Genomic DNA, 15,390 nt, shown 5'->3' with positions numbered 1-15,390 from the left:
GGAGACACAGAATCTGAAGCAGGCTCCAGGCTCTGAGCTGTCGGCACAGAGCCTGACGCGGGGGCTCATGACCTGAGCCAAAGTCGGATGCTCAACCAACTGTGCCACCCAGGAGTGCCAAGGGAGAGTGGATCTTAAGCAGGCCCCATGCTCAGCTCAGAGCCCGATGTGGGGCTCGATCCCACAACCCTGGGATCATGACCTGAGCTGAAATTAGAAGCCGGATGCTCAACTGACTGAGCCACCCAGGTGCCCCTCCTTCTGAGTCTTTTTGGCCAGTTACTCATCTACCTATAGACCAGGAGGTTGTCACCTTTTTAGGGCTATAGCCCCCTTCACAAAATTCTCTTTGTAAATATACAAAACGGTCTGTACAAGGTGACAAAGGAAGCCAATTACAGTTGAATCTCATCATTCACAGACGGCAGATTTGTGAATTTTGCCTACTCGCTAAAATTCATTTGTAATCCCCAAATTAACACGGTGGTCGTTGGTAGGCATGCGTACGTCCAGGGCAGCAAAAGATTTGACACCCACTGTGCACCTTTTTGGGTAAAGTTGAGCCAGATGGCACCCTGCCTTCTTGTTGCAGCTGTCATGCTGCAAATGAGTATCCTTTCCTCAATCTGTTTAGTGCTACATTTTTTGCATATTTGTACTTTTTTTTTACAAAAATGTTTATTTATTTTTGAGAGAGACAGAGAAGCAGAGTGCAAACGGGCGAGAAGCAGAGAGAGAGGGAGACACAGAATCCGGAGCAGGCTCCAGGCTCCGAGCTGTCAACACAAGAGCCCAACGCAGGGCTTGAACTCACATACTGCGAGATCATGACCTGAGCTGAAGTCGGACACTTAACCAACTGAGCCACCCACGTGCCCCTGCATATTTGTACTTTTTATGGTTATTTCATTGTTTAAAATGACCCCAAGAGTAGCACTCGTGCTCTCTCTCAAAAATAGATAAATGAAGAAACAAACAAACAAAAAAGGAATTCTACCGATGGCCAACAGCACATGAGAAAACGTTCAACATTCATGGTCAGGACAATGCCAAGGACAACCAAAATGACACACCTCTTCATTTCCCCCAGAATGGTTACAATTAAATACCGATTTTTTTTAATGTTTATTTATTTTTGAGAGCGAGAGTGAGAGACAGAGCATGGGTAGGGGAGGGGCGGAGAGAGGGAGACACAGAATCTGAAGCAGGCTCTAGAACCTGAGCTGTCAGCACAGAGCCCGATGTGGGGCTCGAACTCACCAACTGTGAGATCATGACCTGAGATGAAGTCAGAGGCTTAACTGACTGAGCCACTCAGACACCCTTAAACACTGATCTTCATAAGTGCTGGTGAGGATGTGGAGCAACAGGGGCTCTTCATGCATCACTGATGGGAATGCAAAGTAGTAGAAGGCACTGGAAAACTATTTGGCAATGTCTTATAGTTAAACATACGCCTAGCATACAGCTTAGCCATCTGCTCCTAGGTTTACCCAAGAGAAATGAAAGACAATGAGTCCACAGAAAGACTCCTGCATGAACAGGGATAGCCACTTTATCTTCATAGCCCCCCAAAGTATACAATGTCCATCAACAGGGAAATGGATAAACTGCGATACATCCGTACAATGGAATTCTCCTCAGCAATAAAAAAAGTTTGCAGAAACGTTACATGCAACAACTTGGGATGACTCTCAAAAGCATTATGTTGAGGGGCGCCTGGGTGGCTCAGTCAGTTAAGCGTCCGACTTCGGCTCGGTTCATGATCTCGCGGTTTGTGGGTTCGAGCCCCACATTGGGCTCTGTGCTGACAGCTTTGGAGCTTGGAGCCTGCTTCAGTTTCTGTCTCCCCTTCTCTCTGTCCCTTTGCCACTTGTGCTCTGTCTCTCTCTCAAATATGAATAAACGTTAAAAATTAAAAAAAAAAAAAGCATTACGTTGAGTGAAAGAGGACTAACACAAAAGAAAACATACTGTATAATTCCATTCATTTGAAATTTTAGAAAAGAAAAAGCTACGTTGGAGCCACAGAAAACAGAAAGTGATCGCTTCTAGGGTGGGGGTGGGTGGGAGAGGTACTGACTACAAAAGACTCATGAAGGAAATTTGTGGGGTGATGGATATATTCCTCGGGTTGCATTCACCTTCATTCAACCGCAGATGTCCTCCACTCATGATGGTTCAACTTGCAATGTTTGGTGTGAAAAGGGTACACTCTGCGTTAGAAACTATACTCTGAGTTTGAATGTGGATCTTTCCCTGGGCTCGTGATCTCTCATGTTAGGCCACAGCTCACAGCCAAGCAATCACGAGGGTAAACAACCAATACACATACAACCATTCTGCACCCATACAACCATGCTAACAGCATTCGATGAATTAATTCTATGAGATATTCAACATTTAAGTATAAAATACTCTCTGTGTTGGATGATGTCGCCCAAGTGTAGGCTAATGTAAGTATTCCAAACATTGCTGAGCTATGATTTTCGGCTGGTTAGGCGGATTAAATGCATTTTCAAGTTCCGTTATTTTTAACTTACTATCAGTTTATTGGGGGCAGGGACGTAACCCCATCATAAGTCCGGAAGGTCTGTAGTAATTTTTTCTGCAAGAGGAGAAAAGCTTCCCGGAAGAGGTGGCATCTCAGGTGTGCCCAGAAAGATGTACAGGCGTTGACAGGCAAAGGGAGGTGAGTATTCCAGCGGGGGCGGGGACCCGGCAAAGGCCAAGTGGCTTGAGCGGGGTTGTATTTAGAAAACTCGGGACAGTCAGGTAGAGGACTAGGTGGCTATATGTCGTGAGGCCTGAGTCCTATAGCTGGCTTGTTTCGGACCCAGACAAGCCCTCCTTTTCTTTGAGCCTCTCACTGTCCCTCAGGTAAGTGGGCACAAACTCCCTTGTTTCTCCTGAACTCCCATAGGGCTGGGAGAAGCCACCCAAGGCTCCTTGGAGAAGCCTCCTCCAAGGGAGGAGGAGTGACAGTTCCTTTGAGCCAATAGCTGGAGCCTAAAGACCGCCCTCCCTCACTCCTCGTGGGCCAATCGCCGCATTCTCCTTGAGACCAGCAGCTTGACAGGGCTTGTCCGAAGTATTCATGACGTCACATTCCGGATAAACCAATAGCAGCTATTAAGAGGCGGGTTGTTTAGGTGATGGACAGCTCTCTTTCAAGATGTCTGCTTAGCGCGGGGCCCACCGGGAAATTTTGAGGCGGTGCTTGGCGGAGCAGGGGAGGGAACTTCTGGTAGACTTTGCCCAATCATAGTCGTAGTTCTTGCGATAGACGGACCGTCTTTCCCATCCCGTCGACTTAAGGGGGCGGGGCTCCGCACACCAGACTGGGCGGGCCCGTCAACTTTGATGGGCGTCTTCTTTGCCCAGTCGCTAAGCGATATTCTCAGACGGGCCGCCTCCATTGCCAATGAGATGTCCTGGCGGGGTCGTGGTGGGCGGGCCGTGGACCCTCCGGTATAAGGCGGTCCCGGGGGAGTGCGGAGAAAGGGGGGGGTCTCGGCGGCCGGAGGAGGAGTAGGTGCGGGTGAAGATGGCGGCAGCCGAGGCCGCGAACTGCATCATGGAGGTGAGCGCCCGGAGCGCCGCCGGGGGTAGGAGGCGGTTTTGGGGTCGATGTTTTGTGCCTTCGTCGTGGGGAAGGGGCTCCGAATGGGCGGATTGGGGCTGAAGGGTCTCGGACGTACGGAGGGGAAAGCGCATGCTCCAGATCCCAGGATACAGTTTGAGGTGCGGGTTTCCTGGCTTTCGGGGGCCTGCGGCACCCGGTCGAGCCGAGGGTGTCGTGCCCCCTCCCACGTGGAGGAGGGCTGGGGGCGCTTCCGGCCAGGCCCCCACGTGGCCGCGCCACGGTGGGTGGGGAGGGGGTGTGCCGTGCCCGGTGGCCCGGCGGGCTCCACGTGCGGGACAAAGGCCCCGCCCCCGACCGGGGGAGGGGCGCCCCGGGGGGGCGGAGAGGAGGCTCCGACCCTCCCTCCGAGGCCCCCAGCCCTCTCCCCCGGGATCGCTCTGTACCCCTCGGGGTGGGCTTACTTCGGTTCCTCGGACAAGTAAAGGGTCTCTCGAGGGGAGCAGTGTAGCTCGACTCTCTACAACGCCGTTCCTGATACCGGGGCATCTGCTTAGGCTTCGGTCCAGGTTTCGTGCAGTCATGGGTTGGGATTGGAGGAAGAGGAAGAATTGGTTCCCACCGGGCCCCCGGTTTCCTGTCCGTGGATTCTCCCCTGCCCGGGACTTTGGGAGCTGGGGGGATGGGGCATGCCCCTGTGACCTCCCTCTGGGTGGTGGGGGGGCCTCTAGTTGAAGGAGATCCTTCCCGATAAGGCGTCGTGCACCCCCTTGTGGCCATTTCTGGGTGTGTGGGAGGGACATCTTTTTCATGGGGCGTGCCCCAAAGCCCACCTCCCCGGGCGAGGGGAGGGAGAGTCTCTGCTATGAAAAGGATGTGGTGGAATATAAATTACCTCCTATTGGAGATCTTTCTCTCCCCGGCGCATACGCGAAGGTGGGGTATGACCCCCTCCCCCCTTCCTGAAGCCCTGTTTGAGGGTCCTGAGCCTGGAGGCTTGAAATGGTTTCCTGAAAGGTTTAGTTTTTGTGCAGCCATGTGGGGTTGGCTGCGGTGCTGTTTCAGGCTCTCTTGGGACTTGCCTGGTCGTGGTATTAGTGGTGTTCAGAAATGGGTCCCAGTGGGAAATCCCCTTACCAGTCACCCTGTATAGGTAGGTGTCCTCACTGGCTGGGGGTGGGGTGGGGGTGGAGCTTGGAGCTGTGTGGGTCACGTCTGTGACTTCATGCTTCTTGGGCCCCAGAGGATGATCACATCTGGAAGAGATGTAATCTGATGGGGCCTCTGAACTCCCTCCTCTTCCCCTGTAGCATTGGGGGCAGGCAGCTCCCAGGGGTCACTCCAATGACCCCTCTATCCTCCTTGGCTGGCTCCTGGACCAGGGTCTGTGTGGGTGGAGGAAGTACTTTCCTTAGAAGTTGTCTCAGGACTTGGCCCCACACGGGGCGGATAGGCGGCCGTGGTGGGATGGGGGGGGGGGTGGTTTAGGGCCTGGGTCCTGGGATGGGGATTGACCGGTTAGGGGTTCCAGAGTCTGGCCTCCTTCCCCAGACTCTGCCTTCATGGGAAGAGGGTAATTAGCTAGGAGACTGGCTCCAGCTGGTTTTGTTTGGGGGCTCCCTGAGCCCAAGGCAGGAGCTAGTGGCCAGGGTGTCAGCCCTGCCTGTGTGCCACACCTCCTTTCTGGAACCCTCTCAGACAAGAGACTTGTTTGCAGCGGTGGCAGATGCCCAGTGGGTACACCCTGCCAGCCCCCCCCCCCCCCCCGCCAGCTACTCATGGCACCCCAGGATGGGGGTGCGTGTCAGGAAGTGTCACATAATCTGGGGGGATTAGATGATGAGGGGGAGCGACAGCTGGCAGTGCCTGTGTGCCTGGCGGGTGCCAGTTCCTCTGGCCTGGATGGGGGAGGTGTGGATGGTCAGGTGCCTGGCCAGAGAGGGACAACTTGGGGGCGGGCCACCATCTCTCCAGCCATAGCTGGGACAGAACCCCATCTCTTCTCCCCCCACTCCCCTCCTCCCTTTTAAAAGCAGCCCTGCCTCTTTACTTGCTCCCTCTGCCACCACTCCCCGCCAAGGAATAGGCAAATTGCAGAAGACACCCCCTCCCTCCCCTGTGAGCTGGGGGTCCCCTGGCCTGGCCCTCCCCTAGCCACTCCCAGTAGCTAATCCTTTCTCCCTGTTACTCTCTCCTAGAATTTTGTAGCCACCTTGGCTAATGGGATGAGCCTCCAGCCGCCTCTTGAAGAAGTAAATATCCTTTTGTGAGACCCTTCCCCACATAAATATATCTTGCCACATCAGGCCCTTTCTAGCCGGCTAACCATGATTCCTCTTGCTTCAAACCAGCTCACCCTGTGCCCCCAAACCGTTAGCACAAACCCCCTGCAGGTTTGTGGCTCCCATCTGGCCTCCCCAAATACTGTGGCTACTTCCTTAACTCCATTTCCAGCCCCCCTTTGCCCTTCCCGTGTCTGCCTCAGTTCTGCCTTCCCCTCCCCTCCCCAGCTGTGGGCTGAGCTAGAGACGGGGGCAGAGAAACTGGAGAGATGGTAGGCGTGGCTGAGGTATTGGGGTGTTCCCCTGGATGGTGCTCTGGGGGGGTCCTGGAAGAGGAAAGTGGGGTTGTTAGGTTTTGGGGGTTCTGGGGGAGGCAAGACGGCAGGCGGGGGCTTAGGGTTGCCATGGTATGATTCGGGAGGGAGAAGTAGGGACCTGAATGTTTGAGAGGGCTTGGAGAGCCCCCAGATTTGACCCATGCTCCCGTCCACCCCTCCCAGGTCTCCTGTGGCCAAGCAGAAAGCAGCGAGAAGCCCAACGCTGAGGACATGACGTCCAAAGATTACTACTTTGATTCCTATGCTCACTTCGGCATTCACGAGGTGAGTGTGAGCCGCTCCAAAAGCTGCCGCATCTTGAGGGGGTTAATGTGCATCTTCTGGAGGGCTGGAACTTAATGTCCCACGCATGCGCACTGCCTCTCCTGGCAGCGGGCCTGGCCGCCCCTCTGGGTAGGAGGCACACACCCCGGGGTCGCCTCTCCCAGCCGTTGCCTTGGAGACGGAGCTCAGCCCTTAGCTCTTGGGAGGCTGGGGTTGGGGCGCCTGCCTGCCTGCCTGCCTGCCTGCCTCCCTGCCTGCGACTTCAGCCAGAGGTCAGGGTCAGCTGGTGTCTGCCGCCCTCTAGTGTCCGGTGGTGGGACTGCCCCCCAGCCTCTCCCGCCCGGATGCACAGGGCTTCAGGACTCTTTTGCACCTTCTGGAAGCTGGTATCCCAGAAAGCGCCTGGGATGTGATTCTGAGGACCTCTGCTTTTTCTTTTTTTTTACAAAGGACTCTTTTTTTTTTTTTTTTGTAACTGTAGTAAAATATACATAACAAACTATGCTGGGTTGTTTTTTTTTTTTAAGTGAAGAGTTCGGTAGCACTGAGTGGGTAAAAGCCAGAGATCACTAGGGCTTAGGAGGCAACAATAGAATCGGGCCAAGGTGCGAGGGAGTTTAGTCCATCCAATCTGATTTTACAAATAGGGAAACGGAGGCATGTGGAAGAGAAATGACTTCTTCCAAGGGGACTAAGAAGTGGGAGGGCTGAGCTCTAGCTCTCCAGACCACCAGTGTGTCAGGGGCCAGGCTGCCCCGTTTGCCAGCTGGGGCCGCGGGCACCCTCATGGCGTGTTTGTGTCTCGTGCCCCCCAGGAGATGCTGAAAGATGAGGTACGCACCCTCACGTACCGAAACTCCATGTTTCACAACCGGCACCTCTTCAAGGACAAGGTGGTGCTGGACGTGGGCTCGGGCACAGGGATCCTCTGTATGTTCGCTGCCAAGGCCGGAGCCCGCAAGGTCATCGGGGTGAGTGTCCTGGGCAGGCGGGTGGGCCTGGGCCTGGGGACGGGGAGGGGCCCCTTAGGGCTCAGGGATTGGATGGAGGGGAACGGGGGGCTGAGGGTCGGAGTGGGGGAGTCTCACCCTCCCTTCTTTCTGGGCCCCCAGATCGAGTGTTCCAGTATCTCTGATTATGCGGTGAAGATCGTCAAAGCCAACAAGTTAGACCACGGTGAGCCCAGGAAGAGAATGGGTTTGTGGGGTTGGAGTGAGTGATTTCCCACTTCCCCGGGGCCCTTGGCAGTGGGGTTCGACAATCCCCATTGGATGCACACACCTCTGCTTTCTTTTTTGTTTTTTTTAATTTTTTTTTTAACGTTTACTCATTTGTGAGAGATGGAAAGAGACAGAGCACAAGCAGGGGAGGGACAGAAAGAGAGGGAGACACAGAATCGGAAGCAGGCTCCAGGCTCCGAGCTGTCAGCACAGAGCCCGATGTGGGGCTCGAACCCATGGACTGTGAGATCATGACCTGAGCCGAAGTCGGACACTTAACCGGCTGAGCCACACAGGCGCTCCCACCTCAGCTTTCTTATTCAGGCTCTGGGGGCGGACACGTAAGCAGCTTCTGAGATGTTCGTCCCTTCGCACATAATGTCATCTCACATATAAACTAGCATGTCTGTGAGGTCAGTTTTATAAAAGTAGATGCTCGGGTCAAAAATACAAGTTGTGTAGATGTTGCCGCGTTGCCTTTTTTTTTTTTTTTTCTTTTTAATGTTTATTTATTTTTGAGAGGGGGAGGGGGAGAGGGAGATACAGAATCCAAAACAGGCTCCAGGCTCCGAGCTGTCAGCACAGAGCCCAGCGTGGGGCTTGAACCCACAAACTGTGAGGTCATCACCTGAGCCAAAGTCAGGTGCTTAGCTGAAACACCCTGGCACCCCACCCAATGGCTTTTAAGTTCCCACCTGCAAGGTTCGAGGGGCAGAGGATATGAGAAGACGGTGGGTTTTCGGGCTGTGGAGGCTCCTAGCATTCTAGAAACTGAAGTGATTGTTATCTTTTTAAGTTAATTTGTTTTGAAAGAGAGTGCGTGCCCGAGCCGGGGAGAGGGAGAGAGAATCCCAATCCGGCTCTGTACTGTCGGCACGGAGTCTGACACAGGGCTTGATCTTACAAAGCAGGAGATCATGATCTGAGCTGAAATCAAGAGTCAGATGTTTAACTGACTAAGCCACCCAGGTGCCCCTGAAGTGATTTTTTTTTTTAAGAGACTAGTATATATAAATTAAGAGAGAGAGAGACTAATATAATGAGCCCCCAGGTGCCTATCAGTCAGCTTTAAATGTCTCCGTTTGAAGCAAATTTCAACCATTATATCATTTCTCCTGTAAATCCTGCTGTGTGTGTCTCTAATAGATGAAGCCATTCAAAAAACATGACCATATTGTTAACGGCAAAGTCTTAATACCACCTAATGCCTAATCCATACAAAATTTCTGCTTCTGCCTTAAAAATATCCAGAGTGATGGATGAATTTTAAAACGGAGTTAACAGAGGGGCACCCGGCTGGCTCAGTCAGTGGAGCGTGCAACTCTGCAGCTCTCCCATCTCAGGGTTGTGAGTTCAAGCCTCACGTTGGGCATAGGGATTACTTAAAAAACAAGAAATAAAAAACCCTGAGTTCACAGAGCGTGGCTTCAGCTGGTCGAGTTCTTTGAAGATGCCCGAACGCGGCCCCCAGCCTTTCCTGGATAAAACGGGCTGCTCAGTGGGGTCTCTAGGCCCTGCCCCGACCCCCCCCCCCCCCCCCCCCCCGCCAGAGATAAGCAGACGGGTCTCCTCAGGGCTGGGTGCACGTGCCTCTGTCTGCCCCTGCAGTGGTGACCATCATCAAGGGGAAGGTGGAGGAGGTGGAGCTTCCGGTGGAGAAGGTGGACATCATTATCAGCGAGTGGATGGGCTACTGCCTTTTCTACGAGTCAATGCTCAACACCGTCCTCTATGCCCGAGACAAGTGGCTGGTGAGGCCCCCGGCGGGGTGGGGGCTGCGCGCTGGGGCCAGGCTCCTTCGGCCACGTGTTGAATACCTGTCAGTCGGGGTCTGGGCAGAAGACAAAAGCCATGGCAGGTATTTCCCACACGGGACGTCGTACAGGGGATTGACCGCTCCGATGTCGGAGGGCCCGGAGCCAAAATGGGATGTTACGGGCACCGGGAGCTAGACATTGACGAGTGTCGGGAGGTGGTTGGTGCTGGGAAGAAGAACACGGCAGGACAGAAGGAGAGGAGAGGCTGGAGGGCCGTGCTTCCGGGTGCTCAGATCAGAGCAGGCCTCCCAGGGGGAGGTGACTGAGACCTGGTCAAGGGGAAGGCTGCATGACATCCTGGGGGAAGAGCACCTGGGCCCAGGAAATAGTTAGTGCAAAGGTCCTGGGGCAGGAGAGTTTTTACTGTGTGTTGAGGGACAGGGAGTGGACTGACGAAACAGAACGTGCAGGGGGCCTGAGCGCTCGCATGAGACTTTGGTTTTTCCTCTCAGAGAAGCCAGGGAGGGTCCTGCAGATCCTTCAGAACCTATGAAGGACAGGTCTGACTTAGGTGCTCCTAGATGAGGGCGTGAGGACAGAAGCCAGGAACCAGTGAAGAGGCTGCTTGTAGGAGTCCAGGTGGGCAGGGCGGAGATAGAGTGTGTGGATGGATAGAGAGACACAAGTTGTCCAATTTTGGGGCCGGTGTCCCAAGTCTCCCCGCATCCTTCACACCCTCCCCCTCCCCTCGGCAGGCACCCGATGGCCTCATCTTCCCAGACCGGGCCACGCTGTATGTGACGGCCATCGAAGACCGGCAGTACAAAGACTACAAGATCCACTGTGAGTTTGGGTCCCTCGGACGCCCGTGGGGCGGGACTGGCTTGCCCTGAGCGCCCCCCGCCGGGCTCACCCTCCTCCCTGCTTGCCTCCCCAGGGTGGGAGAACGTATATGGCTTTGACATGTCTTGCATCAAAGACGTGGCCATCAAGGAGCCCCTGGTGGACGTGGTGGACCCCAAGCAGTTGGTCACCAACGCCTGCCTCATAAAGGTGAGGCGGGGAGAGTGTGTGGCCAGGTTGTCCCCGGGGTTGGAGACAAGGAAGGGCCGCCACTTGGGCCTGAGCAAGACCTCAGGTCCAGGTGTTTGTCTTGGAGTCTGACCTGTCAGCCAGAGGTGGCACCGGAGGCCCAGAGAAGCCACCTTGACCATCAGAAACCTCTGTGAGCTAAGCCCGCTCGTGGTTCGGACAGAGGGGCGAATTCTAGAATTGTGCTTGGCCACGAGAAGTGGGCCGAGAGCCAGGTGGAGGTAGAGGAAGTCTGGAGCGAGTGGAGACAGGAGCTGGATGGGCAGCTGGGCACCCTGCCAGACAGAGTGCCGGGGAACCGTCCTAGGGTTTTGAGCCGGGGGTTGACGTGATCTCATTGCCAGCGTTTTCACATCACACTGCTGCCATCACGAGCGTGGTGGGGGGACGCCGGTGAAGGGGTAACGGGTGACACTCCAAGCATGGGCAGTTGCTCTAGGAAGTAGGACTGTCCAGTTTGGGCTTCCGGTGGGGGGGAGGGGACTGGGGACTGCCGCGTGGCACCCCCGGGTCTTCGGCCGAACGAACGCTTGGCGGGGTGCCGGGGAGTGGGGCTCACGGAGCCTGTCCCGCAGGAGGTGGACATCTACACTGTCAAGGTGGAAGACCTGACCTTCACCTCCCCCTTCTGCCTGCAAGTGAAGCGGAATGACTACGTGCACGCTCTGGTGGCCTACTTCAACATCGAGTTCACTCGCTGCCACAAGAGGACAGGCTTCTCCACCAGTGAGCGAGGGGCGGGGCCGGGGTGGGGGCTGTGCCACAGCAGCCGGCAGAGGGAGCCCGTGCTGTGACCGCGGCTCTGCCAGCTCACCTGAGCCTGTCCTGCCTCACTTTCCCCACCTGTGAAAGTAGACGAGGTCCCTCTCCAGGACTTGATGGGAGTGAAGGGATTCGGGGATGGTGACTCCTGTCACCGCTCAGTAAAGGTCATCAAGGGGCCGGCCAGAGGGAAGGGCCCGGCCAAGGCCCAGGGATGGGGGGGCGGGGGGTCCTGGCTGACCTGACCGCACCCCCCAGGCCCCGAGTCCCCGTACACGCACTGGAAGCAGACCGTGTTCTACATGGAGGACTACCTGACCGTGAAGACGGGCGAGGAGATCTTTGGCACCATTGGCATGCGGCCCAATGCCAAGAATAATGTGAGGCGCTGCGGGGGTTCGGGGGTGGGCCCAGGAGGGGCACCTCCGCCTGTTCTGGGGCCCCGGCAGCCCAGCCCTCTCAGCTAAGTTGAGTCTGAGACCCCCAGAGAAACCCCGAGTACATGGGAGGTCGAAGGCTCTGGAGCCTGGAGTCCAGGGCGGGGGCCTGGGCTAAACGCGTGGGTCTGTGCGCCCGGGCTGGATCCTGATCGGGGAGCACAGACGGAGGAGGCCCCAAGGTCACGCCAGCTTTCCAAGGGAAGCTGGAGGTCTTCCAGCAGAGGCAGCTTTGCTGCCCCCCAGAGGGCATTTGTCTCTGTCTGGAGACATTTGGGGCTCTCAAAACTGGAGAAGGGATGCTTGCTACTGGTGGCTCCCGGGAGTGGCAGGGATGCCGCTGCGCATCCCGCGGTGACCAGGACACCGGAACATCCTCCACTCTGGCCCCAAATGTCTGTGGTACCGAGCTTGAGAGAGAGAGAAAGAGAGACACACACACACACACACACACACACACACACAAACACACACACACACACAGTGACACCCGGTGAGCTAAAGAGACAGGGAGATGCCCAGAGACAGGAGAGGAGCCCAGGCACCTGGGATGAGGTGCAGCGAGGACTGAGGGCAGGCACCATCATGGTTATAGGTGACTTTGCCCCGAGCCTTTCCGGGGAGTCCTGGGGGGTGGGGAGCATGGAAGTGTTGGCTTCCCGGAAGCTTGGGAGCAGAGGAAGTGTGGAAGGCGGGGTTGGGACCCCTGAGTTTGGCTGGAGAGGGGTTTGCTTTCTTCAAAAGCAATGACGCCAATCGCTTGGGATAGGGAAAGGTCTCAGGATGTGGGAGTCAGAGCAGCCCGGTTGGGCCGGGCTCCAGGTGGGCTTGAGGGTGGGACCGGCCCCGGGGAGTCTCCAGCCTGGCCTTGGACCAAAACAAGACCCCACCGGGTCTCCTGGGAGCGCGCGCCCCGCTGCTGCCTCCTGACTCCCGACGGTTCGGGTCTCTGCCTGCCCTGTGGCGCGCGCCCCTCACGTCTGCCCTCTCCCCACAGCGCGACCTGGACTTCACCATCGACCTGGACTTCAAGGGCCAGCTGTGCGAGCTGTCCTGCTCCACTGACTACCGGATGCGCTGAGGCGGCGCCCGGCTTCTCCCACCCCGGCCGGGCCGGCCCTGCACGGGCCCAGGGGCTGCGGCATCCTTAGGCAGTTTGGGGGCTCCCCCTTCCTCTCCTTCCCTCCCTCAGAAGGGGGTTTTAGGGGCCTGGGCTGGGAGGGGGGGGCACATCGTGACTGTGTTTTTCATAACTTATGTTTTTATATGGTTGCATTTACGCCAATAAATCCTCAGCTGGGACGGCTCGGCTTCCTGGGGGGCGGAGTGGGGTCTCTACTGTCCACACCCTCCACCAGGGTCACTTCCCCCGTCCGCCTCTCCGGGCCTGTGTCCTCCCCCAACCCCCTCACTCATGCCCCCTGAGGCCCCATTCCCACTTGTCCCCATTGGGCAGGGCTCCCGCTCCACTGCCCTGCTGGGCTGGGGGAGGGTTGGGGTGTGGGTTCCCAGCACAGCTGGGCCCTTAGGTTTCCCAGAAAGCCATCTTCCCCCCGCCACCCCCCCCAGCACACACATTGTTCCTCTGGCTGTTTTTTCCTGTCTGGGACCCTCCAAGGCCAGGCCAGGGCTGACTGGCAGTGACTGCTGCCCTGCCTGCTGCTGCCGCTGGGGAAACTGAGTCATGGGGGGATTGTTAGGGGATAGAACTTGTGGGGAGGGGGTGTCTGCTTCTCTCCCCAGCCTTGCTTGGAACTTGGAGTTGGGGGACAAGGGAAGGGTCCCCTCCTAGGGCCACAGGGCCTCCCCGCCTCCCCAGAGGCTATCCCAACTTCAGCTCCCCAGGGCCCCTCTGTTCAGCCTCTGCTGCAGGCATGGTATCCACACCTGACCCTTCCCACGGCCTTGTGTACAGAGCCCTTCGTCCCCCAGGATGCTGTCCCAGGACCTGGACCACCTAAGCCACCAGAATTTTCCTTTTCATGGCCCTGCTGACACCTGCTTCAGTACAGTTGAAGCCCTAGGCCCTGTGGGTCTTCCCACCTGTCTACACCTCTTCCCCTCCAGGATGGTGTCTGCAGGCTCTTCCGGGGCCCAGACTCCCTTTGTCCACACCCCTGGGTGGCTCTGCAACATGCCCCGCATTGTCCTGCCCACGAAGGAGCCTGGCCATTCGAAGGCAGGGTCCCTGATGGGTTGAGGTTGAAGTCCCAGAAGCCCAGCGCCTCCCTGCCCCCACCCCTTTCCTGGAAGCCCTAAGCTGTGTCACCACTAGCAGGTGTCAGCTGCCCCGCCCCTCTTCCCTCCTTAAAAGGTCAGAGCGCCGCTGCGTGGCCAGCACACCCAGTGTGGGGCTCCGACGCCAAGGAACAAGACGTGGGGATCCAGGTTCTGTCTTCCCTTCTGGCGTGGTGTGGCCTGGACTCGGCCTCGGTTTCCCCACCCCCGGGGGAGTGGGGACTGGCACTGAAGCGGGAGTCGGGAGGGGGCGGGGCCGCACTCCAGACGGGCCGCTTCGCCCAGGGGTTTCGTTTCGAGGACCACTCCCGGCCCCACCCCACGATGACTTCCCACGTCCTCCTGTTGCTTCTCGCCTCCTCCATCCTGGGGGACCCGGACTCTGCGGGCAGGTGAGAAGCGGGTGGCGGCGGGGACCGGGCGGGAAGGAGACCGCGAGGAGCGTGCGCCCTCTTCAGGCCACGGTTTTCCGCGTCGGTGGAATGGTCATCTGTACACGCGCCTGCCCCGTGGCGGAGCTCTGGGTGCCCCGACCCCACCGAGACCCCTTTCTCGAGAGGATTCTGTTTGAACCCGGTCTTCTCCCATGCTCCTTCCCCAGACGGCCCCTGCATCAGGTCGCCCAGAACCGCAGGCGCCTCTGTTCCCTGGGCACATGCCAGACGCACCGCCTGCCAGAGATTATATACTGGCTCAGCTCTGCCTCCGCCAAAGAGCTCTCAGGGAAGGCCGGCCGCGAGCCCCAGGACCCCCACAGCTACGGGCGCCGCCGTAAGCGCGACGCCAGAGTCCTGCTCCGTCTCTATGACCCTGGCCCGAAGAAAAGAGGCCAGCGCAGTGCCCGGCTGGCTGGGTGACGTCGGGCACGTCCCTGTTCCTCCTCTGGCCTCAGCTTACCTACCTGTGTATTGGGGCCACGATCCCAAGTTTCTTTTGCCCTCCATCTCCTGGGCTCACTCAGAAACTGTCTCCCCCCGGCTGTGACTGGGCTGGACTCGGTGCACACCGGACCTAGCATGTACAAAGAATACTATCGTCCAGAGCCTAATAAAAACGAGTTTCACGTTTCAGCCTCTGCTTGTCTGTGCCCATCCCGGCCTCCCAGTCGGAGCTCAGTCTGTGACATATTCTCCCCCTTTATCCGTGCACCTTTTCCCACACGGAAGTCCCTCTGCCTGTCTCACTTGAATCCAATCTGCTGTAGCTTCCCTTTCGCACCACTCAATCCGCGCAGCTGCTTTTTCCGTGGGCGGTTTTGGTGGGCGGGCCCAACTCCCCAAAGTAGCCCTCCCTCCTCGGGATGGTAGAACTTTGATTCGCTCCGGCTCGATACCCACGCGCGTGACTTTACACGTACCCAAAGGTGGGCTATGAGTACCAAGCTGAGCCTCGTTTTTCAAAGAGAGAGAGTGCGACA

At 57.1% G+C, this 15,390-nt stretch overlaps 2 protein-coding genes across 5 annotated transcripts; both read left to right on the top strand.

Moving 5' to 3' along the window:
• The first annotated feature begins 3,432 nt into the window (after positions 1–3,432).
• Positions 3,433–13,037, top strand: PRMT1 (protein arginine methyltransferase 1). 4 transcript variants are annotated; one of them, XM_058706236.1, is made up of 11 exons: positions 3,483–3,583; positions 5,782–5,835; positions 6,366–6,467; positions 7,283–7,438; positions 7,580–7,643; positions 9,296–9,438; positions 10,200–10,287; positions 10,382–10,497; positions 11,112–11,262; positions 11,557–11,678; positions 12,733–13,037. In XM_058706236.1, the coding sequence occupies exons 1-11, from the start codon at positions 3,548–3,550 to the stop codon at positions 12,814–12,816; spliced, it is 1,116 nt and encodes a 371-aa protein (XP_058562219.1). In that variant the 5' UTR covers positions 3,483–3,547; the 3' UTR covers positions 12,817–13,037. The 4 variants fall into 4 exon arrangements, with proteins under 4 accessions (XP_058562220.1, XP_058562219.1, XP_058562223.1 ...); XM_058706237.1 differs by lacking the exon at positions 5,782–5,835 and having other exon boundaries at positions 3,433–3,583; XM_058706240.1 differs by lacking the exons at positions 3,483–3,583; positions 5,782–5,835 and adding an exon at positions 6,067–6,137.
• A 992-nt stretch (positions 13,038–14,029) lies between these two features.
• ADM5 (adrenomedullin 5 (putative)) lies at positions 14,030–15,043 on the top strand. Its single transcript, XM_058706241.1, has 2 exons — positions 14,030–14,365; positions 14,575–15,043. Exons 1-2 carry the CDS (start codon positions 14,298–14,300, stop codon positions 14,828–14,830), a joined length of 324 nt encoding a protein of 107 aa, XP_058562224.1. The 5' UTR covers positions 14,030–14,297; the 3' UTR covers positions 14,831–15,043.
• The last annotated feature ends 347 nt before the right edge of the window (positions 15,044–15,390 follow it).

The sequence above is a fragment of the Neofelis nebulosa genome, chromosome 17 (genome assembly GCF_028018385.1).
Source record: "Neofelis nebulosa isolate mNeoNeb1 chromosome 17, mNeoNeb1.pri, whole genome shotgun sequence".
Lineage (NCBI taxonomy): Eukaryota > Metazoa > Chordata > Mammalia > Carnivora > Felidae > Neofelis > Neofelis nebulosa.
This window is presented reverse-complemented; position numbering and strand designations above follow the sequence as displayed.